This window comes from Lissotriton helveticus, chromosome 5_1, assembly GCF_964261635.1.
Source record: "Lissotriton helveticus chromosome 5_1, aLisHel1.1, whole genome shotgun sequence".
Taxonomy (NCBI): domain Eukaryota; kingdom Metazoa; phylum Chordata; class Amphibia; order Caudata; family Salamandridae; genus Lissotriton; species Lissotriton helveticus.
This window is the reverse complement of record NC_136065.1, coordinates 1656447168-1656474132: the sequence shown is the minus strand read 5'-3', so window position 1 is coordinate 1656474132 and position 26965 is coordinate 1656447168. Positions and strand designations below refer to the sequence as shown.

At 42.2% G+C, this 26965-nt stretch overlaps 2 gene segments (V, D, J or C); both read right to left on the bottom strand.

The window, feature by feature from the left end:
- The window catches only part of LOC144755687 (immunoglobulin alpha-2 heavy chain-like), a 1801746-nt gene that overhangs the window by 289031 nt on the left and 1485750 nt on the right, over nucleotides 1-26965 (bottom strand).
- Nucleotides 9302-26965, bottom strand: part of LOC144756503 (Ig gamma chain C region-like) — an 88094-nt gene continuing 70430 nt past the window's right edge. The window contains 4 exon segments of the C gene segment in view: nucleotides 9302-9906; nucleotides 10894-11220; nucleotides 14236-14562; nucleotides 26281-26589. Coding sequence covers nucleotides 9554-9906; nucleotides 10894-11220; nucleotides 14236-14562; nucleotides 26281-26589 — 1316 coding nt within the window.

Genomic DNA, 26965 nt, shown 5'->3' with positions numbered 1-26965 from the left:
TCTAGCCCTGATCTCTTGACTGGGTGAGAGTATTCTGCTTAATTCAGAAACTCTGTCCATCACCACCCCTTGTTGTTAAATATTTTGTCCACCCTAAGCGTGGAAGGGTATACTCAGATGTGAGTCCCTTGCTCATTGCACCATCAGGATTCAAGCAAGCCGGGCCGACGACGGCTGAAATGCCAGAAACCGGTCCCCGGAAGCTTGTTTCCTTCCCAGTGTAAGAATTGGCTTGGTAGTTTGGTTTGCCCTGTTCGCATCATGCACTGGGACAGGAACAGACTAATTTGCATATAGCCAGGTTCTGAACTGGGATGGTGCAGTGAGCTAAAAAACGGTGTTGGATCTAGCCCTGATCTCTTGACTGGGTGAGAGTATTCTGCTTAATTCAGAAACTCTGTCCATCACCACCCCTTGTTGTTAAATATCTTGCCCTAAAAACAGCACCCTCATTGACCAGTTTCAGAAAGGGCTAAAAACCTGGCTATTTGTGGAAGCCGGATAATTTTAGCTTTTTCTTAGTTCTCGCCCACAGCAGAATCCTCCACTTCTGCTGCACCGGTTCTCATCTTTCTTTAGCGCCAAGACGCTTTCGGGCATTAGTTGCGCTCAACCCGTTTTATTCACATAACATTACATTACATATGAACGTCTAAAATCTGTTTACAATGAGGTCATGCCCGTTTACTATAGAATCAAGCATCTGCTTCTTGCAGTGGACATCTTTGACATTCTACTGATACTTTGACGATTTTCCAACAAGAGGAAAGGCAGCCTGACAAAATCAGGCTGACGAAACTTTAGGTTAGAGTAATACCCAAATAGTATGATTTCATGTAAAAGCATATGTCATTTAGGGAAAGGTAAAAGGTATGGGGGTTTGGATGGGGAAACAAATGTGGGGTAGGAAGAAGCACAGTACATTTTTTAAAATGAGTAAACTGGAGAGTATAAGGTCTGTGGGTATTTACTAGAGGGAATAGGAGGTAACAGAATAGAAAGTAGTTGAAGGAACAAAGGTTACTGGAAAGGTGTGGAAGATGGGGAAAATATAAATGGGTTAGGGGAAGATCAAAAAGTGAAAAGTAGAGGATGTGGCCTACGGCCAGAGCGGCCGACCTGGGGAACCGAATTCGAGTCTGGGCAGGGACGCTCAACGTCCTGTGATTCTGGGCATATCACTTAATCTCTCCGTGCCTAATGAAATTAATGTGTCCGTCTGTAACGTAACTGGTGGTCATGTAAAGCACTCTGATACTTAAAACCTTCAGGTCAAGTTTGCGCTTTATAAAACTCCGGAAAAAAAGGACTAAAGCCAGAGTGTATACGACAGATGGTATTAAATAAAAGGAGGGGAGTAAAAGGGGGAAAGTGTCAGGGGAGGGAAACCGTAGTGGAAGTAATATAGAAATATTTTAAAACAGAATAAAGTGGGAGGGTAGAAGATGTATGAGTATTAAAGGGAAGGGGAGGTAAAAGAATAGAAGGAAGTAAAAGAGGAAGGTACTGGGAGTGTGTCTAGAATGTGGAAAATGTAAATGGTTGGGGAGAAGTAATAAAATTAAATAGGGAATAAAGTGGGTAGAAGAAATATAGGTATTAAAGGAAGGGAAGGAGAGGTGAGGGGGATTGATGGGGTAACTCCCTTAGGGTGTAAAACCCCGTCTTAACAACAAAAAATTAGGAAGTGAATATCTTTTCAAAAATGATTTTCCCCAGACTGGTGTATGCAAACTAGAGAAAACCACTTATAAAGAACATTCTTCAAAAACGGTTTGATGAGTGAAGTTCATTGGAACCACTTTCCTTAACTATGTAGTTTATCTGAAACACATACAACTGTCTTTATATACTGTTTACCTAGAGCAAACAGCTGCCAGATCTTTGTTCATCTGAAGGGCAGGAAGTGATTTTGGAAAGGGTTTGTTTAGGTAAAGATCAGTAAGTTCTGATTCCAGAGGTCAGGCCTCTACTTCCGGTAAGACAGTCAGTTCATGGAGAGGCCAGTCCTTTGTTTATCCAGGAAGAGGGCCTATGATCCCCATTAATCAGGTCTCTCGCTGACTGTCTTGCCTCAGTTTTACAGAGTCAAGTTTCTGGGTATAAGGAGTCATTGTCTTTAGGTCAAGCCTCTGGTTATCTACACTCTGTTTACCTTTACATCACACCAATGTTTATTTATAATAAATAAGGCCTTATCTTACCTTGTGTTGGCCTAGGGGTATTTGGTGGACAGGACTATGTCAATCTGAAGACAAGGCTTCCATGTATTTGGAAGATTGTTATTGTTTAATTCTGTGTGACTCTGTGTAGCAGAAGGTAAGTTCCCTTTTAAATGGGCGACTAGGTCTATCTGTCTAGAAATCACACCCTAGTTTAGTTAGAGATAATACCAACAAATATTTAAAAAGTCATGACTAATTATCCAGAAATCAGGCAGGTTCGTCCTATTTTTCTGGGGGGGGACACGCCTAATTATCTACAGGTCAGACCACAGGCGGGGAGCAGGATGCTTGTTTCCGGTCCAGTGAAGACCTGGCATGGCAGTTCGGGCAGGAATGCTCCCATGAGGAACATGGTCAAGACGGATTTGCATATGAGTGGGTCTGAACTGAGGTGGCGATGTGAGCTAAAGATTGATGTTGGATCCAACCCAGATCTGTGACTGAGGGTGAGTGTCTGAAAGGTTTAAGTGCTCCATCAATCATCTCCTTGTGTTTGCTAAGAAAAAGGTAGAACATATACTTTTAAGTATTACGTGTCCTGGTAGTGACAAACACTCAAATTCGTTTTTCACTACTGTTAGGCCTACTTCTCTTACAGGCTAGCATTGGAGATTCCTTAAACCATGTTTTTAAGCTGTAATTCCTGTTCATAAAGGAGTAGCTTCATCATGTTTCATATCTTTGGAATGGGGGTTATAAATCCTCTTTAGAAATACCACTTATAGAAATTGAACATTTCTCTGCTCTGTGTGCCTACAGCCTGTCACAAATGCACATCTGGGCTGGGTGACAGCTGCCCTTTGTGCATTCCCACACACACAGGAAGGGCTGGGAGTGACAGATGACTCATCTGCATTCATCTGCATTCTGATACCCTTCCTGGTCAGGAAGTGGGAGAGGTGACTCACAGTTACATCTGAATAGGCTGTGTCCTGTCCTCACACCAAGGGGCTGACTACCTCTCCCCCCCCCCACAGATAGCCTGGAAGACAGACTGGGTTGAAAGTCTTCCTTGTGCACTTCTGAGATGTCCTTTAAAGTCACCCCCTACATCAAGGCATTTTGGGGTATAAGTGCCAGGGCTCTGGCTCTACCAAATTAGTACACTACTGGACCTAGGGAGAATAGGCTGATGTGTTGAAAGGATTGCCACTATGCTGTGACTCACTGTTCTAAGGAACTGCTTCTCTGCTTTGCTAAGCTGCCCTGCTGCCTGCTAATCTCTGCCCTGCTGAGGATAAGAACTGGACCCATCTCCCTTAAAGCCAGAGTGACTGCAAGGGCCTTCTGGCTTGCCTCCTGTTTTCTGAAGTCTCAGGGACACTGGAGAATTCCTGCAATCCTGCTGGTGCTGCTGGACACTGTCATCTGTGATCCTACCCTTGCCTCAAGTGCCCCCTGCAGTCCTTGGCCACAGAAGTGGATTCTGCAGCAGGTTTCTACAAAAACTGACACATTGTCTCAACTGTGTGAGAATTTCCACTGCATCACCCTTCAACACAGAGGCTGTGCGACAATGAAGAATTCCAAGCTCAATGACCACGCATTGCATTCACTTCAACGGTGCTCAATGATGACGCAGGACCCTCTTTGCGAGGCCTGACGAAGATATTGACAAATGATCCATCCAAGGTATTCCTTCAGCAGAGCCTGTCTGAGTCCTATATTCAGCCTGCCGTTGATCGCGGTCGGCTCGAACTTTGACTTTGCACTGGTCTCTCGCGACCTCAAGTAACCTTTTGACCGCTAATGACTTCCAAGCACTGTTTTCTCATTTAATCTTTAAAAACTCATATTTAGACTTCGACTCAGAGGATTTTTGAGTTTTTGGTCTTGTTTTAATCAGATAAATATTTTCAGTTACTTAACCCTGTATGGAGTCTTTATGTGGTACTTTCATTGAGCTACTGTAATGTAAGTGTAACAAAATACTTTACACATTGCCTCTTAAGTTAAGCCGGATTGCTCTGTGCCAAGCTACCAGAAGGTGAGCCGAGGTTAATTTAGGGAGTATCTGACTTACCCTGACTAGAGTAGTGGTCCCAATTTGGACAGAGTGCAAACCTCTGCCAACTAGTGCCCCCATTTCTGACATGACATTTGCACTTTAAATGTCTATTACAGATGTTTCCAAAAAAGAAAAATGTAATGCTTGCCAAGACCATACTTATTGGCTTTCACAATGCTTGTTTGTTGCAGCGCAAGTGCCTGGCAAAATAAAATGACATCAGAGGTACTGCACTGACCCGATTAAAATCTTTTCAACAATGAACTAACTATCAGATGAATCTGGGGCCTTCAGTAATGTCAGTTTATGGTAGAATGTTATGTTTAGGGAATTTTACCTCAGGCATCAGACACTATTGATGTCATGGTAGGGTGCTTGTTTGCTTTGAAAAAATGTAAATTATTGATTGTATCTATGTCCACATTGTAATATTCTGAATGAGCAAATATGTTACAATTGTATTATGTATTATGTTTGTGTGAAACATTTCATGACAGTCCTCTAAAGATCACAAGTAGAGTACTTCATTGCTGAGTATTCTTGCCAAGCCTCTCAGTGCCGCCATGATTCCTCTGGACACTGTCCCTGACACACCAAACAAGATCCACTGCCACATGTATGTCAGTGGATCTGAGATTTCTCCACACTGAAGAATGAGCTGGGAAAAAGCATCAAGAGGCAACTTTATGCAGCATCCTCTCTGACTCTTCTGTCTCTTCTCCATGTGCCATTACCTCAGTACTTTATCCTCCACAAAGATTACTTCATCTGTCTATTATTTGTTTTGGAAATAATTTGCCTTGACACAACTACCTTATTACGGCCAGTGCCTTGACACTAGTCCTTAAACTTAACCTTAACTTTAACCTTAAACGTAACCCTAATCCCAAATCTAACCTATCCCTAATTATTTTTAACCTTGACCATAACCATACCCTTACTTTTAGTGTTATCCTTATACTAACACGGACCCAAAGCCTCCCCCATACTCATAATCTTACCCTAACCTACCAATAGCCCTAACCCTCACTTTTACCCACTCACCTATCTTTAAACTTACCCTTACTGCAATGCTAACTTTATTTTACCCAAAAACATATCCCTGTTGTTGATCTTGCGTTTACTCTGCTTCTAACACTCACCCTTTTCTGCTTGCTTAACCTCACCCTCACCCTCACCTCACTTGACTCGCTATCTAATCTTACTATCAACTTTTCCTTTTCTGTGCCCTTACTTTATCCTTACCCTAGCACTAACCCTCTCTCTAACTCTTAACCCTGAACCATGATCTTTACAGAAGATATTGGAACACAAGATATTATCAAATGAGGTAATGGTCTTGCCGAGGTAAAGGTGACAAGGTAATTGCATGAAAGAATAAACAAGGTGAGGTAATGTGGGGGAGGGGGGCACGCATCAAAGATTAAGCCAAGCAATAGCCACAAATTAATTCCACCACAACCCGTGGATATTAAAGTTCCTGCCCTTCCAATATGTGCCCTAGACAATTTCACAAGTTTTCCCAGTGATTATTTCCTCCACACTACAGCAAAAGCATTTACAGGGGGCGCCAAAATGCCACAATTTAAACTCCAAAGTGTAGAACCATACCTCACCATATTTACTCACCCTGACTTTTTTTGATCCTGCCTGGCTGGCACTAAAACACCACCCTGACTCCTGGTCAAAGAGATGTTCCACTTCAAGTCACCCTGCCTTGTCTTCACAAAACTGCATGGTCGTACGCCAGGATACTTCCTAAATGTTGTCTTTCCTACCTCCCACTTAGATACATTTCATGAGTACATCTGAATCTATTCTTCATTTCTCCCATTAGATACATGATACGGTTCAGCGGTAGAGCGCACTGTTGTTTGGGGTGCACCTACTGGCACCATCAAAGACTAGAGCTGGGCTCCTTAGCTTTTAGGAAAGCCCGACAACACTATTCTGCAAAGCCTATAAACAGAACCTCCTCTAATCCTCAGAGGCAGAGCCGACACTTACCAATGGACACACTGTTCTTCCCTCCAACGGCCAGTGCCAACCTGGAAAGTTAGGTGCCTATCACTGGCTTTCATCCCCTATTACATACTCACAAGTCGGGCATTGCATTAAGGATTTACCATTGATCTATCACAGACAAGGAAGATGTTTCTTGTCAGAATTAGAAAATGCACTGGAATACCTTGGTGTACCTCTAACAACAACATGGGCTCCGAACACATCAAGGAATCTTGGATTTCCTCCTTGATTTTTCGCCACTCTCCAAAGAGGTGGAACCTCGCAGAAAAGCAGGGCAGAACTGAACAAAACAGTAACAACTAAGATAATAAATACAGGTATAGCTGTAGATCTGGCCTCTGTCCATGTGGAGGTCAAGTCCCTATTTAATTGGGGTTCAGGAATAGCTTTCTTGGGGGCATGGTTCTGTTTATATCAATGCCATTCCTTTCTATTTGAAAAGGGTCAGGAATTTGCTTGTGAGGAAATTGTGTCTCATTTTATTTTGAAATCAGATGTATTCTGATTTCTACGTGAATGTCAGGCTTGCGTTTGCCTGGAGACATGCATATGTTAACCTGCATTTCCACTCTCTAATTATCTGACATTCAGGCCTACGATCAAGATCTGTTTGCCTGCAGGTACAAACTCAGTTTATCAGGGAGTCAGAATTCTTTTTATATGGCGGCCAGGCCTGTTTATTTTGAGGTCAATAGTCTGTTTACCAGAAGATCAGGTTGGCCTCCTGGTACCGACGAATGAACACCGTTGTCATTTAGGGATGAAACCGATTTTTTAGGGGCTATTGGCCTGATGATTTCTTTGTCAGGCAGAATGTTTATCTGGATGTGCTACTACAGTGTGTACATGTTAACGTTGAGCCTGCATGTTTATCTGGAGTGAGTCCCATGTGATCGACTTCATGCTATCTAGGATGTAATCTCAATCTAAAACTAATATATTAATGTGATTCTGAGGCCCAGACAATATTCTAAATATGAAGTCGACCTCTAACCCACAACTAAGACCTAGATTTAGGTATGTAACTAAATATTAAAGCCAGGTTCCATCTGGATATTGGGTGTAGGCGTTTTTATTTTTATAAATTAGACCTTTATTGCATCATGGGGTAGCCGAGGATTTTATCTTTTCTTTAGATTGTACATAAACTATAGCCTTGGGCCTCTCCTAGGGAACTGTCTAGTGATTAGACCTCGCCTTTATGTAGCATCGGATTTAAGCTGTATCTACATATATATATATCAGTCTGAGGCAGCACCTACAAGGGCGCCCTGTGCAGGCATTTTTGGTTTATATCATTAAAGAGGATGTAAATAGAGAAAATCTTACTACAAGGCATCAGAGCACTGCACAAACTCGGGATCAAACTGGTGAAGCACAGATGGGAAGGAGGTAGGATTTTTCGCGACATTAAGCTTTGGTTCTATTTGTGGCTTAGACTTTTATCAAGAAATCTGTCTACTGGTTACATTTTGGTAGTGTCATAGGACATAGATGACTCCCTGAACCTCAGTGGGGCACAGCAATGCATGTAATGTGTTTATACACTTAACCTCTGTAAGACACATGTGCATACAAAATGCCCAAACTTGTTGTGGAATCATGGCTTATTTATAAGTAAACATTTTAGGAGTTGTTGCCATAAAAGCGTTTGGTCTGAGACTATATTTTGTGTTGATTTTTATTTGCCAGAATATTTTTTTTATTCCCTTTTTAATCCTTAGATTCCAATGAACCCTTCATTTAGGAAGCTGAGTCTTATTCTGGTAAAACATTTTTTACAAAAAAGGACCACCGTTCTTCTGTGACGTCCAGTGCATTGTAGAGGAAAATGCTAATTTGACCGCACTGCAACAAAAGACACCCCTCTTCACAGCGGTGACCATCTGAGGTTAGGACGCAACATGATTTGCTTGTCTGTTATTCATTCTTATTGCTTGGAAGAAGAACATTTAGAATCCTGTTGGCACCCATTTATTTAGCACCCTTAACCTGTACCAGAATCTGAAACCCTCGACTTCTAGATAGTTAAAGGGTATGGAGTGTGCAACCAAACTTCAGGCAGCTGGCCTCCTATTAGCTTAATGTGGCTGATGATATTGGCCTGACATAAACCTTGTGAGGAGTCCTCTATAATCAATTCTTGCTTTTGGATACATTTAGATATTGGGCTTAAGCTACATACCTGTTTCTAGGGATTCTCTAGATTAGTTATTTTGGGAATTCCTTTCAATGTCTAGTCCTGAAGGAAGTGTGAGTTAACTATTGTAAGGCACCGCTGAATGGCAGTGGTGTAGCAAGGGTGCCACGGGCCCTAATGCAAAAAACAAATTGTTCCTCTCACCCCTGCTGAGAATACAGACAAATAAAATTGGGGAGGTATTGGGCCCTCATGTTCCATGTCCCTAGTGCCTCTGCATACTGAGGTCAATCCTGGTGACCACCACTCGTTCACTGGTCAGTCTGGAGCAAGGTTCGAGTTTCCTCATGGTTTAGTTAACCTACACTGACATGAACCTTCTGTGTAAACTTTCTGACTATTCTGTGCTGCTTGTGCTGTGTTTCCAGAATCAGACTCTGCTATATTAAGTGATGAAGGCTTAGCAGTCCATATCGTTTCACCCATTGGAGCACAGATACAGTGCTTACCATGTCAGTCAGGACCTGTCACTCCCACTATCCTTGGTGTTCAATAGATTGTTTGTCAAAATAGCAAGGTCAAGAAGTTGCCCTGCACTTATATCATATGCACAGTGCGTTACAGAATATAGATTTACTATTGACGGTATTCGTTCACATCAATATTTTGGTAGCAATTTCTGGGCTCTTGCTTAATTATTTTCCTTTAAACACATGGATACAAACACTCGTTGCAAAATATAGAAGCATTCAACTAACATGCATTCTGGTCCTGGCTGGAGAGGCCAACAAGCTTTCTTATACTTTTCTTCTAGCTTTTTATTTGTGTCCCGAGATACATCCTCCCCCCTTTCTTGCTGACCTGAAGCCAGATCAGAAAGGAACCACAGACACACACAGTTAGTGTTTGATCATCCTGTGGTTTGCAGGAAAGGCTAGATGTTTTATTTTTTTTAAAAAAGAAATTGGAGGAAAGAGTATTCAAAATGTAGACATACATCATGGGTCAGCAGCCTTGAGACCCCATCCCCTACAATCGGGAAAGAGCAAAGCCACAGATAAAAGGTTGGTGCACAGACAAGGGGGGGTGGATCTCGAGGAGGCTTTAGAGCAGCTCCAGACTTCTGGACATTTAGCCTTTTCCCTGATGGCAAAATCATTTACCACGAGTCTTCTCGATACTCCGCTGCATTTGATGCGTGGGCAGGGCCGAGTGGAAGGCGATGCACCAGTATCTTTCCGCGCTCTCCCACTTCGCTTTTGGAATGGTGAGGATGCTGTACATGAAGTAAGTGTCTGGTCCATTGGTGCCTTTCTCCTGCACCACTGCTGTGTTGAAGGAGGCGTTATCTGGTAGGATGGAGTTCTGCTGCTTCCACTGCACGTAGACTTCTGGTGGACTGAAGCCCTTCAGCAGGCAGGTGAGACTGACAGTGACAAGCTCGCGTTGCTTCAGCTCTTGCTCGTGAGGTGGGAAGAGGTACATGGATGGACCAAGCGCAGACTCATCTGAGGAGACACCAAAAGAGAGAACATGAGTGTGGGGTAATGGAATGATTAGAGCGAGAGGATCTTCTATTGCCCCCCCCCCACTCTCAAACTCCAACAAAGTTCATGACACAGGGGGGGGGGTGTTGAAGTGTGTGACATGTACTCAAATCAATCAATGTTCCAAGCAATTTGTCTGTATTATTGTAACCCCAGAGCACTAAGATGATTTTTTAAGCCAATATCATGCAAATAAAGTGACCCAGAAAATGAGTCATAAAAAAGATGTCGGCACTGATAAAATGATTCATGGGCTTCTATCAAAGTATAGTGGAAGTTTCTGTAGTTGTGAAAAGAAGCCAACTTCATTGAATACTTTCCTTGGTTATGAGGCATACCCTTTCCACTGCCACTTACACTATTTACTTCATTTCCTGAAATGGGTTTATTTAAACGTGTTATGCATTCAGTCGTTAGTGTCTCTGCTCATTAATGCCGATTTTAAAAGGGTTCGTTTTTCGGATGAATCGGGGTGGGATATGGCTGCTCGCTAGCAACCAGACTCACCGTTGGAACTCCTTTCACACAGCAAAGGCCAATGTGAAACTGAAGTCAAACCTTCTACTTATAGGGGAATGCACCAGTGTTGTTGCATGGGGTTGTCTGGGCAGGTGATGTGTAATGCTAACCTACAGAGCATGCTCGCCCTACAAGTCAAAGTAAAGCCATGTTTAGACAGTGCAAGTTACCAGTTGGCATGTTAATGTGACTTTGTTATGGGGCTGTGCACAATTTGCGTGCGCTTTGAATGTATATGTGCCATAGGATGAAGAGGTTGAAGGTCATTTAGTCTCACTTTACATCAATATTGGTCCTGGAACACTAAAATGTAATTCTTGGGGGTGAAAAGTAGAGCTTCAATTGGATTGTCCCATTTTATAATGTAAATGCTTCACCCAGTTAATAGCACGAGATGACACAAACCGACCTTTGAACGGCGGGTCTCACCTTGGGGCTTTTTGATGGTCCTGGTGATGGGGGATGTCAGGTCAGGGTGCTCCACTTTGCAAGAGAAGGACGTTCTTTGGTTCCAGGCATCAGTGGTAATTGTGAGTGTGCTGGTAACACCATAAAGCCCATCACCCTGATCCTCTGGCTCATCATTCTGACCCTCAACAGGTGACCCGTCCGCTTTTTCCCACGTGATGGACAGGCCTTCTGCAGACTCCATCTTTGTAACCTGGCAGACAATGGACGGTTTCTTGGTGATGTACAGATCCTTGGATTTGGGGGGAATCAAGGACACCTGCGGCAGAGCGCCGCCACTTGGCGTATCTGCAATGAAAGAAGAGCAGCGGGCAACTTCATAAAAGGCTGCACCATTCAATTTTATCCCTGAACGTATCAAAGACAGACCCAAAATCCTTAAAAGAAATATGTTATTCAGCAAGAAGTGCTCCACATCGCATCAGCAACTTACCAAGCTCAGTCCTGTCTCCATATTAACCATTACTGACCCGTTAGCCATTAGCATTTCCAGGGCCAGAACTGCGAGTTCCCAGCATCTTCAACAATCAGAAAACTCACCATCATGAACATGGTCAGAATCCGCGAATCAATGTTGCCACGCTCCACGCATCCACCACCTCCCATCAAGCACTCCCTCCTCATGTCCAATATCTCTAGCATCCGCTCCTTAGGGGTCAATCAGCTCTAGTAAGAGAATTGCGTACCTGACTGTGAGTTCGTGTTTCCTCTAGCCATTGGCTACTGCTCCATCTCTACTAAATTTTAAGAAACATTTTGAGACCTTAAGCTGAAGAAGAAAATATGTCAATCATTCAACAAATTCTTTGACAACTCTGCGCTTAAGCCAGCAGTTTTAAAGCCTCATAAGTGATCCCTGCGCTTCTGGGGAACACGCCACTAATGTGTGTATTCATTTTCAGCTGCATTGTCAACAAGATTCAGTACTTTTCACTTCCATGGAGACATCGCTGAGGTCATACGCCTCTTGATCACTCAGCTTCAGACTTGTTTCTCCTTATTTTAGAGTTTCACTGATATGCTTTGTAATTTTCCGCAATCAATATTCACAATTCAGCACATGCCCGTCTATGTGAAACCAGTGCATTGCAGTGCATTGCACAATCATTGCCAGGAGAAATGAACAGCAGAACTGAAGACAGGCACTTCAGATATGGAAGAGAAGATTCTTTTAATACAAGGAGACCCCTTCACCCGGCCTTTAGTGCTTTCTAGTCAGAATATTCGTCTCTTAAAGAACATTGGCCTCAAGCCAACCATTAGCCTGGTCCAAGGGCAGCTATAGAGACACCTATGTGGCTGTGATAGAAACTAGTGTCCTACTCTTCACACATCAAACCACTGTCTTTAAAATACACACAAAATGAGCAAACTGAGCATTTGCTCACGGGCAGTGAAAAGTACAGTATTTTAAAAGTGCTAACCAGACTAACTCGTCAGGTATTTTGAAAAGTTTTGAGCCTGAGTACCTATTTCGCTTGCACATGTAATTGTGAAAAAGAGACGTATGATAAACCGTTGGTACAGTGGCATCTTAATGTTCTTCCTACATTAATGCCTGTCGTGCCATTACTGTTGCTGTCATATGGTGCTGAAGCATTCAGGAGAATAAAAGATTAACCTGCTGGTTTTCTCAGATTGTGGGTTATTTGGGCACAGGTCGGGAAGGCGGAGACGTGACGGGTTGTACTACGGCATTTTTGCTTGTGCCATATACACCGTCCGAGCCCAAACTTTACATTCTCTTGGTTTCTGTTCTACAAACTTGGGTGCATATTTACCACAAAATGTCGGAGCACTGAGCTGTGCCAAATTTGGCAGCGCCACGCTCTGACATTTGAAAACCACAGGGATGCGCCATAACTACTGCGCTATGGCCCACCCCTGTGGGTATTTATCGCTTAAATTAGCTGCCTAGCGCCAATGCAAGCACCCTGGCACCATAGTGCAAGGGTGCCTGGTTGCAGCGAATGATTGTTTATGTGGAAGAATGTGTCCCTTCCGCCACATAAACAATCCATAATGGATATTTGTTACTTCTATACGTACAGCAGAATGTAGCACACATAGAAGTAGCAAATTCAAATTATTTAATGATTGCTTTTCTGCATGAAGTCACACCTCCATTCACAAAAACACTCATTAATGGCATTTTGCTCTTTCTAAGGGTGCTACAGAATGCAGCACGCATAGAAAAAGCAAAAACGAGGGGAAATTCTCCTAGTGCTATTCTTCCACTTGCTCTTGCATGGCATTAGTTCGCTGTCTCAGATTTACACCTGCTTGCAAATTTGGGGCAGTGTTAAAAACACAATGGGTGTTGTAGTGGAACAGCCCCACCAACACACATTGCACGCACTTTTCACGTAGATACCTGTGTGAAAGGGTACCATATTCATAAAAAGGCATTAAGCCACAAAAAGTGGCTTAACCCCACTTTGTAAATGTGGAGCAGGCCATTGCGCCACAGGAACGTAGTAAAAAGAAGTGATGTTCTGTGGTGCAATGAATGCATCTAGAATTTCTCTCAAATGTGATCAAAATAGGTCAGAAATAAAAAAAAATGTCAGTGGTAACACGCCTGACTCGGATTCATACACACAATATTAATTAAGACGATCGAGTTCTCAAAATTAATGCTTGTATTCGTCTATTCAAGATGGCGGGTCGTAGTCATGCATTTCACATTGTGTACTTGTGGAGAGTGCGGAAGATGGTAACGCATTGTGTCCATTGTCCCACCTATAAATGAGGTGTAGGAACGGCGGTTTTGGTGGGGTGTACGAATCTCTACTCATGATATTTATTCGCCGAACCCTAAATGAGACCCTGTAACCTGTGCACAAATTCTACACAGACGCGACAGCTTTTTCCCCTTCAGATTTCGGCAGATAAACCCAGACAAGACTTATCCTTGAATGATTTTCCAGCTTATAATGAGGGAAAATGCGCGGTATTCTAAAACAGTCCCCGACCTGACCTCTGGAACTTGGAACTGGGAGGTAATACATCAGTGTCAAAAACTCAGTGGAATTGGTATTTTCCTGAATGGCATTATCTCTGGGTAATCATTTACTGTGCATTACAATGAGAGGCAATGGTTTTGCCAATCGTACACTTATTTACTAATTTACTGACGAGTCTTTCATTTTAATCTCCAGTTCACCAATATTGATATAATCACGTACACCTTTAAATATGTTCTTCTCTAACCTGAGTATTTTACCACACTTCCCTCTCTACCAAATAAATGACCATGTAAATGTGTTATACAGAGAGAGCAGGGAAGAGAAAATGCCTTACCTGGACAGTGTTTGATGCTGCTATGTAAACTCGAGTTTGTTGCCGGGTGATCGACTTTACAGGTGTATCTTTCTCCTTGTGTCCATACTGACTTGGAGATGTTGACCTGGCTCGTGATGGCGAAGGTCCCGTTACTGCCTTTGAGCGAGGGGGACGTGTAAACTGGAATGAATGCTGCCTCCCCATTAAGAAGCCACTGCACCCTGATCTTGTCTGGAGAGTAGCCAGAGACGAGGCAGACCAGCTCTATAGACCCATTGCCATCGCGGTCATCACAGGAAGACTGCAGGACCTGCACCACAGGCTTACTTGCGGCCGCCTTGCACTCTGAGCAGCGAAAAAGAAATATCATTGAGTTACGCCGAGAAAGCGAGCTGTGCGGACTTTAGAAATGTACATGTCTGTGCTCCTCAGTTAAAAAGGAGCAAATTAATATGATGGGATATTTTATCCAAAAGCAAGTATCTGCAACCAAAAACACAGAGACACATAAAAAGCGAGAAACTTCTGGACGTTACCACAGACAAGGAATACATTTCAAGACAATAATTAAAATTGTGCCATCAGGAAGGGGGAGTGGCCAGTGCGATCCAGTGTTGTTGGAAACATTTTCAGAGTGGGGGTGCTGCCGTCAATGTTACATCGCCGAACTGTTAGGGATTGTAAAAAATCCAAGCACCACATAAAGAACATGTACGAGTCATGCCCATTCAGCGGGAGAGTGGTAAGGGTGTGGAATATGGCCAATGGTGTATTTTGGAGATCACTGTCACACATATATTACTAAAGCAAGGAGCAGCACATTTTCTATTGAAATGGACCATAATTCATACTGACATACAGTTTTTCTGATAAAATAAAATAGTCCACAAATAATGTGTGTGTATCTGGTTGCAGCAAATCTTTGTAATTTGACAGTATTAAGTAAAATGTCTTGAGATTAGTTTACGTCCTAATAAAATACTTTCTAACATGAAACTTCAGAACTACACAAAAGTGTTTCCTTTGTGCTTTCCTAGCTGCTGATATATATTGAAATATGTGTACAGTTATTTTCCAGGTATTTAATTTTTGTTGTGTTGGGAAAAGCTGACATCCTACAGCCTTGTGAGATACTATAAGCAGCAATTTGTCAGAAGTCAGATTCTGACATTTGACATCTGTCTTTGAACACACACAGCAAAGGTGACAAGATGAAAAACACATTTCAAGGCATCTGTATTGCTTATTCACCTTCTCAACTCCAGCATGGTTATTTTTAGTGATACAGCAGTACCCCCACACCTATAGTTTTAGCGCCTCTGATAGGACAAAAGCAGCGACGGCTCCTCCGCACTGGTGGAGGAGCATCGCCCCACCCCCCCCAAAACAGCAGGAAAGGTAACATAAAACAACACTTGTTTTATTTCCCCTTTCCTGCCGTGTCTCGGGGGCAGAGCCTGGGGGGTGACAACACTGAGGGGAGTGGTAGTGCACTCCCTTCACTGCGCATGAGGGTTTGGCTGGCTGTCTCAGGCCAGCCAAACCGTCATGCGCAATAAAGCTCTCCCCAGCCCCATTGCTGGGTTTGGAGAGAGCATGCACAAACTCCCAGTCTGTCATGGAGCGCTAGTTGAGAGCTCTCAGGCCAATCCTGAAATTGCTCTCATGCGAGAGCAGCTTCAGGATTGGCCGCAGGGCAGGCTGGAAGTCTGTGACATCCTGAAGAGGAGCAGAGGAGCAGGATGTAGGTCGCAGCTGGCTGAAGGTATGTTTCTTAAAAAAAACATTTTTTATTTTGTCTCCCTCCCTTCATGACCCTTATGCTCCCTTTAACCCTCCATCTGCCCACCCACCCTGCCACTCGCAGCAAACACCGGCCGCTACAGGACCAAAGATGGCTGCTGTCCTTTGGGGTGGCAAAAGCTTTCTGAGGATAGACTTGGCTCAATACAAACTCTAGGAGTACAGCAGTTTATGAGTGGGGGGCACTATCACCGAAAGGAGTTTACTATTCTGGATGAAAACTCGCATTTTTTGCCAAAACAGGATTGTAAGTGTTTTTCTGCACTCATGCTTAATCGGTTCAGTAAAATCCACATGCCTTTTTAACATGGAAAATGTTGGTGTGCTTTGTGTCCTGTAAATGGACAGGTTTCCATGTGGAAAAAGGAGCAGTGATAGTAAATACAAATGCTATTCCCCATCCTGGTAAAACCCTTGTAAATATACAGTAAATGTTGATTGATAATGAATGGAAAGGGTTATTGTGGGTGTGGATTTAGTACCCCACTATTACTTTGACAGCGATAATGGTGTTCCGATTGGAGCAGGGTCAAGACTGATTTACATGTAGTTAGGTCCCAACTGGGGTGACATGGTGTGCAAAATAATGATGGATTGGGATGCAGCCCAGAGTAATTACAAGTGGCTGAGATGATATCAAGCATGCCATCCATCACTATTTTATATACTTAGTGTGTCACCCTAAATGGAGAGGCACAGTCCGTAATACCTTTAAGGGAGAAAGAATACACCAGAGCAAAAGTTACAGGTGGGCGTACTATGGGGTCACACCACAAACATTCGCACTGAAATTAAAAATGAGTAAAGGCACCAAGACTAGGTCCTTGATGATCCTTTGACTACAAAGTAATGGGCCACAGAGGGGGCTCGGAGGACAAGAAGAAAGCTTTCTGCATACAAAATGTCAGTAGCTATTAGTGAGGCGGTGAGGACAAAGTGGAGGCTTTAAGCTTTAGAGAGGTTCTGGAGATATTGTAAGGAACTGTAGAGAGTCACTGCAGAGCTCCCCACATGATGGGAGATGCCTTACATTCTGCACAATTCTTTCCACAGCGGGGGCTTTGACATGACAGCAGGAGCTCAAAATATTAACTGTAAACATCAAGGTGGTGCCTACAGTTTACAGTGAACGGACTGGCATTATGATGAGAAAACTTAGGTCACCAAGTATTAAAAGAGAATTTTTTCACCACTCAGCTCTGGTCCAGCAATTGGGAACCCTGACATGTCAGCTCATGAAAGATGCATTGACAAAGCCAATAGGTCTGGCATTTCTTATTTTGTTGGTGAATGGTTTTTGTATGAAAAACGTGCATTATCTAAAAGTTAAAATACTGACATTACGAATTTAAAATCTCACATTGCACCATTAATCCGTGGCATTGATGGGAACTATGCATTGTATGATTGTGAAAATTATGCAAGAGCAGAATTCAGTAAAGATTAGGTAAGCCAATGGCTGAAGTCGACCTACCGTTTGCCCCATGCTGTATACTGGGTGGATGGAAGCAAAATGCGAATTACACTATGGTACTGCAATGGATGAGGAGGGCTTAAATATACTACACCATAGCCTTGGAGTAAGTAAAAAAACTTCCATGGAAATCAGTGTAGGAAGGGAAATCAAATACCACCCAACTGGACTTAATGTCGAATTATTTAAATGTATTCAATACTTAAATGATATATATGTTCACTAAAAAAACAAAGGTTACAAGGATGTGATATATATGCTCAGGTTTTACACACAGACATAACCATAGAAATTCATGGTTACCTAAGCTAAATATAACGTATGCGCCTGCAATGCACTGCATATGTCCTAACATATTAAATCACTCATGACATGGTTAGTGACGTCACCAATGGCATCTCAAATGACATTGTCCAGTGAGTGTAAATGTAATTAATGTTTCTGAAACTTTTTATGGTAAGCTATTGCAAAAGTGAAAATACTATTCTTTTTGTAATACTAATGAGTGAATCAAATCAAATCAAATGATTGATTGATTGATTAATGAGTGATACTATTTCTAACATAAATTGTCTGATCTGGAATCCCATTTTTAAAGTGAGTGTACTATTTATCAGTAAACTAGCCTCTATGCTGACACATGTCACCTGCTGATGTATGTGTATGGTAGTGCTTTGCAACAGTCTACGCTGTTCATTGAGACTTCAATCCTCAGTGAAGTCTGACTATAGTTACATTTTTTATGACAGACTGACCAGTTTCCTTAGACCTCTCTCCTTTTTGGATGAATGACTGTAGTAATAGATTGAAATAAATTAATCTCTTCACTAAGACCTTTCTCTCGGGTGATGGCTCAGTGTTGTAGACATTTACAACAGACTCACCTCTCTGTTCATACCTTTCTCCAGGTTGAAGAATAATTTTACTATTGATTTGACACACAATGGCCTGTCCGCTAAGACCTCAATATTGGTTGTATGTTGTAGGAGTTTGTGTAAATCTGACATTTGCACTAAAACCTCTTTCCAAGGTCACAAATCATGGTGTTGTGGTTTGCAATAGAGTAGCCTGTCGAGTTAGATGATTTACTTTGGTCATTAGTGTTTAGAATAGTGGTTCAGAAAAGATAGGACTATCCGCTGAGAACTGTCTATTACGTGAAAAGTGAGTGTAGTCGTTGATTAGATTACAGTGAGCTCTGTGGTGTACATCTCTCACCTGTGTCTTCTTATTTTTAACAAAATTAAATGGTAGTTTATGAAACATGTTGAAGTTTACATTGCTAGATTATGTAATCAGTGATGTAATTTGAGATGTCATCAATGATGTCACTGACCATGTAAAGAGGGATGTAATTCATGTGGTCATAAGCAGTGCATTTTCGGGGCTTAAGTTATAGTTAACTCAAATAACTGTTGAATTTCAATGTTTTTTTTGTGTGTCAAATGTGAGCCTAACTATAACATCCTTGTAACCTGTTTTTTTCTGTGAATTTCTACGTTTTGTAAAATTCTATTTGCTAATTATGGCCTCCCTTTAATCTTGTTTATTTTAGTGAATTTCTATGGTTATTTAATGCTAATTCCTAATTATAACGTTCCTGTAACCTTTATTTTTTAGTGAATTTCACTGTTTTTTTTAAATTTGAATTGTACTACAATTTCACCTATAAGTTCAATTCAGTAATATACATCCTTACAAGTTTATAAATACATTGTGTTCAAACATTTATTCTTATTAAACATTAAAAAAAGTCACAATTAACAAATCAATGTAATGCAACATATGAAAGCTTTCTTTAAATGCAATACAGCAAGTATTTCTCTTTTTGTATTCATTTTATGCATCCACTGTAGTGCCGCCACAAATCCATCGCAAATCCAGGAACAAACCCAAACCTCATCTCATTGGATACAGTAAGTTTTAACCCAGCTACATTGCAAAACACACCCTAAATCAATTATTTGTGTTTCACATCTCTCTGGATACAGTCTGAAAACCTCAGCTCCATTGAGTTTTTGGCTTTCCTTTAAAAGAAGAGAGTTTCAAAATTAAGATTTCTTCTGCTGAAGATAGAAGAGAAGGGAAAGAGTAGGACAAAAAAGAAGTCTTACCTCCTCCAAATAATTCCTTTGTTTGAAAATATTTCTCCATCCCTTCATTAGAAAAGAAAGATCTTCAAAAATGTCTCCAATGCAATCTATTCAGTAAAAAACTGTCAAGAGATATGTTGAAGAAGTATTGCACAAGGCATATCCTCTATTTGGAAGCACCTGAAAATCATACCTACAAGGATGTATCACAGAATGATTAGAGGGAGGGAAGGTGGTGCATTATCATCAGCATCTGGACCATCTGTGGAACCCTTACCACTTGATCGTCCCTGCTGTTTCAGCAAACTGGCAAACATGGTCACTCATTGTGGCAACTACCATATGCCAGTTGCACTAAAAATGGAACCTGTTGCCCATTTTATAGATGCTGTCAAAAAGCATAATAGTTATTTTTTTCAACTCACCTCAACATTCCATCTTCCATTTCTCTTTAAACACAAGGAGATATCAGAAAAGCAAATATAGAATACATTTACCTTGACATTACATTCTATTAGATTGCATACAATCAGCAAGTGGGTAGCTACATAAGTGGTTATGTCAGTGTGTAAGAGGCTCTGTAAGTGTCTGAGCATTGTTGTATAAATGGGTATATGAGTGACTGCATGGGTGGGTGACGGGGTGTGTGAGTTTTTGAGTAGATATATGAGTGAGTGTCTCTGTGCCTCTGTGGGTGTGTCACTGGATATGTAAGTAGCTGTTTGGGTGTGTTAATAATTGTATGGGTGTCTAAATGGGTATTTAAGTGGCTGTATGGATAGGTAACAGATCGTGTTAGTGAATGTTTGGATGAGTAACTGTGTGCAAGTGTCTCTGTTAGTGGTAGATACATAAGTACTGTGTGAGTGTGTAAATGGATATGTAAGTACCTCTGTTGCTGACTGGGTGTGTGGGTAGCTGCATGGTTTTGTAAATAGTTATGTTAGTGGCGGTATGGGTGGGTGATTAGGTGTATAACTGGGTCCATAGGTGTGTGAGTGTGTGTGTAACTGACTTAGTGCTGAGAACACAAATAGCTGTAAAGGTGTGTGAATTCGTGTGGCAGTGCCTGTATGGATGTGTGAATGACTATGTGAGTGGATGTATAGGTGAGTAGATTGGTGTGTGAATGGTTTTATGGGTGTGTGACTGAATTTGTCAGTCACTGTCTCGCTTTGGGAGTGGTGGGTGCAACGGTGCTTTTCTGGGAGTGTAATTTGGTGTGTAAGTGGCTGCCTGACTGTTTGAGTGGGTGCAAATTACATGCTATTCAATTATATAATACAAGCAAGCACCCACATCTAATTTCAAACACATTCATTCATACTGGCATAATAAAATAACTATTTTATAAGTATAGCAATTCCTCCTCCTCCTTTGCTGCTCACTATATGTTTAGTTGAAGTTCTCATCTAACATCACCTCTATTTTGCCTTTTACTACAGTGTCTACAAGCTATACATTTTCTTTCAGGTTATATACACTCAGTTCTTTTTTTTAAATATACTTTTTATAGTATAATCTAATTAACAGACCTGTAAAAAGTGATGGCGATGTCGTTCCGGAGCAGAGATTGGTCCTGGCAGGCGAGGTGGCGTCCAAGGATGATGGCGATGAGGGTGCTGGCGTCGTAGCGGTGGAGTGTCCAAGAGGAAGGTTCCTTTGTGCCTAGCGCCGACCAGGGGCAGATGGACGCAAACGGGCCAGCCTATGGGCTGCCTTTGGCATGGGAGACGTCCAGTACAATGTAGGCAGTACATCAGTCACTACACAACTCAGACAACGCTGGTGCCTTTATATTGTATTTGACTACAAAACATTGTGAGGTCAGTAATGGGGTAATTTTAAGTTTTTTTATGTGGGTATGGGTTTCAGATGTCGGATCTGAAAATTAGGGTGTGTTTTGGGGCAAAATATGACATTTGGGGTGTATTTTTGGTTAAAATATGAAATTTAGGGTTTGTTTTAAGGTAAAATATGAAAATTGGTGTGTGTTTTGGAGTAAATCATGAACATTGGGGTGTGTTATGGGGTAAAATATGAAAATTGGGGTCTGTTTTGGGGTAAATCTTGAACATTGGGGTGTGTTTTGGATTGAAATATGATTTTTGGGTGTTTTTTGGGAGCTCAAAAAGGAATTCCAGCGTTCACGGTTGGGTTTGAGGTGCAAAGGTTAGTTTTGGGTTGCACCTACTGATCTGGGTATAGTGATATTGATGTCTCCGCTGTGCAACACCTACTCTACTGTTGCAATGTGCATAGTATTAGTATGCATGGGACTCAAATGCAATGTTATGCCTTGCGTCGCAACCATGTATGTGCCTTTGGCACATGGGTGATACGCCCGCTGTGAATGGGCGCACAGCGGCCACCATCGAGAAGTACTGGGGGGGCTGGACAGCTGTGAGGTGCTAAACGCTGGTAAGAACACTGGATGGGGCGTGGACTCGGAGATGTGTGTGTGAGCGGGTGTTGTAAAAACATTAATAAGAGAAGTCTTACCTCGAAGCCGGGTCCCGTGTCTTCGTTGCTCCTGCTCTCCTGCATCTGCATCCAGGAACAGGAAGTAGGCAGCCAGACTCTCTCCCCTGAGCCAATCACAATGCTGCGATGCGGCTGTGGGATTGGTATTTGGCAACAGGACAAGGCATGCAGCCAGGGGCTGGAGAGATGGGCATGTTCTCCATGCAGTCTGTAATGCAGCCTGCATTACGAACAGGGAAGTGCGCATGACTGCTTTGGGCGGCCTGAGTGGGCCGACCAAACAGTCAGTGCGCACTTGAGTGGGCATGAGTGGGCATGCCAATGTACCCATGCCTTGCCCCGTGCTTGGAGCAGTCCGACAAGGGCCCTCGCACCCGCAAGGGAAAAATAGCACAGTTACATCAGTAAGTTATCATCATGTGATGATTGTTCCTGCTTGGAAGCAGTGGGGCGATGCTCTTCCGCCATAGCGGATGAGCTGCCACTGGGGGTACACCATCTGTGTTTGCTAGGCCTGGGGGATCCTAGGAGTTCTGCTCTACACGTCCGACCTTCTCCTTACCTGGGTATTGACACCGTGGCTCAATCCGCTGCACTTTCTCCACATCTGTGACTCAGCCAGCAGGAGCCTCCGCCAGGAGGGATTTCACAAGCCTGGGTACAGCAGTCAACCCCATGTCCGCTGGTGAACCTCCCGATGAAGTTGATGCAGCAGGGGCCCCTTAGGCGTGAAGTTGCAGCACTCCAGCCACACAAGTTTGGCGCCACTCAGGGGCCTCACCCTCCACAGCGTCCACCCAGCCCAACATCATCCGGCCTGTGATGCACAGAGGCGGCACCCACCGTTGGTAATCCCCTCCGTGCACCCCGGTGTAGTGGTGGCTCGTAGTATGCGATGCAGACCTCCCTACATTGGAGTGCAGGAGAGCCTCTACTATTAACATCTCCATTGTGCGCATGGCGGTCTTCTCACACAGGTCAGCAACATGTCTCCATGCAACCTGCCAGACTTCACCACCAGGTACGGGCGATCGTCGCACTTCAATGTCTACCGCCACGGCTCATCGACACCACAGCTCCTCCGCATCCCACTCCAGGCTCCAGACGCAGGGCCAGTGAGGCATCCAAGATCCAGATGCAGGTCCAGCGAGGCATCCAGATGCAGGTCCAGTGAGGCATCCAGGCTCCAGACGCAGTTCCAGCGAGGCATCCAGGCTCCAGATGCAGATCCAAAACACCAAAGACAATGTCGAATACTCTCAGGAAAATTCCAGGCAGAACACGATATAAATATGCAAAGTTTAATCTTTGGATATTTATATCGTGTTCTGCCTGGAGTTTTCCGGAGAGTGTACGACATTGTCTTTGGGATTTTGGATATATATATAAATAAAAGAAGAAACTTAACATCTGGTCCTGTGGTCTGTCTCCTGGTTTTTCGTGTCTGGATGCAAGGAGTTTTTTCGTGGATATATATATATATATATATATATATATATATATATATATATATATATATATATATATATGTACGCTCACTTCTCCGACCCGTCCGGGTGAAAGAAGCACTCGCAGGGGTGTTTGATTTTCATCCAAATTTAATTAATCTCATCAGCCATAACTGTTTCACCCAGATGGGACGGGGCGGGTCGGAGGAGTGAGCGTACATTTGAAAAGCACCCATTCGAGAGTGCGCTGTAACCAAGTGCAGAGCAGCCATTATATATATATCTTACGAAAATAACTACTCCAGTACTTGGCAATCATCCGGCACTCCAAAGGACAAATTTTTACACAAAATGTATTAAATTACTGCGATGGCATCTACACATTTCAGCAGCAGCACGCTGCCTTGTTCAAGAATATTGTATATATATATATATATATATATATATATATATATATATATATATATATATATATATATATATATATATGTATATATATATTTATATTTATTTTTCACTGCAGCGAGGAGAATTAGCGGCACACAAGCCAGAAGGTATATCTCAATTCCTTTTTATTATAAATTCACCAGCAGCGCAAAATTGGGAGAAAAAAACTTATATGCAGATACACACACACTCACACAAAAGTAATTACTTATTCGTGTAAATATTTATAAATACATATTCTAAAAGATGACCCACCATATAATATATGTGTGTATGTGTATGTGCGTGTGTTTGTATGTGTTTTGCGTGTGTGTGTATATGTGTGTATGTGTGTGGTGTGTGTGTGTATATATATATCTGGTGTGTCATTGTTTAAATTATGTATTTATAAATGTAATGAATATATGTAAATGGATATGTTGTAACTCTTTACTTTTTTAGTAACTGGTTAATATGGATGATTTTACATTCATTGATTTATATAATATATTAAAATATATTGAACAAATTTTTTAAATACTATTCTTTATTACATTTCCCTATTACTTCCTATTGGGAGATCTCATTTCTGATGGCAGACATCTCCACCAACAGGTGAAAAGTTATTATTCGTAACTTTACACTTGTAAATGTATTTTAAGTAGACTTAATCCTTTCATTGGCTGTGATGGAAATAAGGTAAGTCTGCACCTGTAGTACACATCTCTCCAGTATGAGATGTGAATAGCAAGGAAAGTGGAGAGATACTCTTAGGTATTAGAGCAGATCTGAGTAATTTCTTTATTATATTTTTGCCTTTGTGAATCGGAAACCATATTGAAAAAGTGGCAACCTAACAATGCAAGGAAAGCATCCATGAAGAAGACAAATTCAGGGTATCTGCCTACCCTGAGACACCACTCCCCCATTATCAATACCACCATGGGCATGCCGGGCAAGACTTGCACAAACATTTCCTTAACTTGGAATTTAATCTGCTCACTAGGACAAACACAAGTAATTTGAAAAGAAGTATATATAATTCAGGACTAATGTTTGAGGGGCTGAAATTGACCCTAAAAAAACACTAGAAGGCCCAATAGAAGGGTTTTGAAATGAATGCAATGATTACTGAGTGTTCATATGCAATACACACAATTATCCACACACACCGACAAAACCCTCCTCCACTCAATCACACATACACACAAGCACCAGGCTCTCAAATCGAGGAATAGTACTCTCAAAATGGAAGAATAGCCTGCAAACTTACAAATGAAGATAAATGCATGGAGGCTGGGAACCAACATCACCAAAGACTTGGAGATGGTAGCTGCCTTACTGAATACTATGTAATTAGTTATAGAATTATTACATTGACCATAACGTTTTTTGGGGGGAAAGCAATACTTTGCTGCTTCAAAGATGGGGATTGGCCCCAAATGATGAAAGAGATCTTATTCAAGGTTTTCTAAGCACAAACATATCTGGATGCAACGAGGATCACCATAGTAGGACTGTGAAACAGTACAGGGGTTACACACCACAAATCTTTTGAAGAGACTCCATTGCAAATATCCGTTAGTGTTCTGTTGCCATAGAAAACGTAGAGTGGAAAATGTACAGCTCACAAAATGGTTGATTTTTGGTGGCGTACATTGCACAATAGTCCTATGGCCAACCAGCCTCATCCCGGAGCCTTTACCTCCTGCACTCTACACTCCTTGCTTAGTTGTGCTTGGGCAACAAGAATCTATTGCTTCCAGTTGTTAAAGGAGAGAATACCGTTTAACAAAAATATTGTCTGACATACAAGTTGTGTCCAAAATATTGTTTGCAAAAATATCTTCCAATTTGGTGTACATTTTATGTTATTACCTCCAATAGAGTGTTTTTTTAAAAATAAATTATATTAAAGATATAATAATTATGTGATTCAATGTTTAGACTTTGATATGCTGGTACCCCACCCAGAAAGATGAGTGTTGATTTAATGGCAAGTCAATACCCTTTCAAATAATGACATTGATTCCCCTTTATCATGGGTCTAAGTATGCTCCATCTGTATGTTCATGAGGAATAAACAGATGGAGCATATTCACTCTATTGGTGTTCACTTTCCATTTGTCTCTCTATCCCTCTTCTTACCCCTTTGCCTGGCTAGTCTCTCGGAGAGTTTAACATGTATCACCCTCTTCTGTTCAACTTTTTCACTTTTCACACAGTGTCTCTCTTACTTATGACCGACCACCAACCACATTTTTCACCTGCGAACTTCACTGAACTTCTACAGGAATTAGGCAGGCCTTTCATCTTGTAGTCCATAAAATCTTACCTGCTGATGACACTGTTTTCTCTGCATTGGTGTTTGTGGGCTCGTGCTTCACAAGGCATTTGTAGTTCTTCGTCTCCCAGTCGGCTGACGACACACTGAGGACGCTGCTCAAGCTATAGTAGGAAGAACCTCGATGCAGAACGGATGGAAACATTGAAACTCCAGAAGTGATGGCTCCATTTTGGTCCCACTTCACTGACACTGGTTCGGGAAGATATCCAGTCACCAAGCAGCCAATGGCCACATTGGTGCTACTCGTGGCTCCGCAGCAGGACACCAGTGGGAAGACTGAAGGCTTTGATGGTTGATCTGCAAATGAAGCATGAAAAATTGAGTAGGTGAAGCAGAGGAGAGAGTTTCTTCCAGAGAAAATGCTAAAATGTTGTGGATACTCCAGGCTGTGCATGAGGAGCGCTCATATCAATCGTGCCACCAACATGCACCATCACGTTGGAGAACCACTGTAGTCATACCATGCCCCCATTGCTTTCTGCACAGTACCTCTTGTTGCATGATTCACTGGACATTTATGGATGCAGCCACATCTCGCTATGACAAAATGATCAGTCTAAGCCAGAGGGCGGCTGCCTAGGGCTCAGAAGGTCCACGGTAACTAATCTTAATGGCCATATCCTCAGGATGAGTTTCAATCAGAAGACCACATTCAGACTACTGAGTACACTTC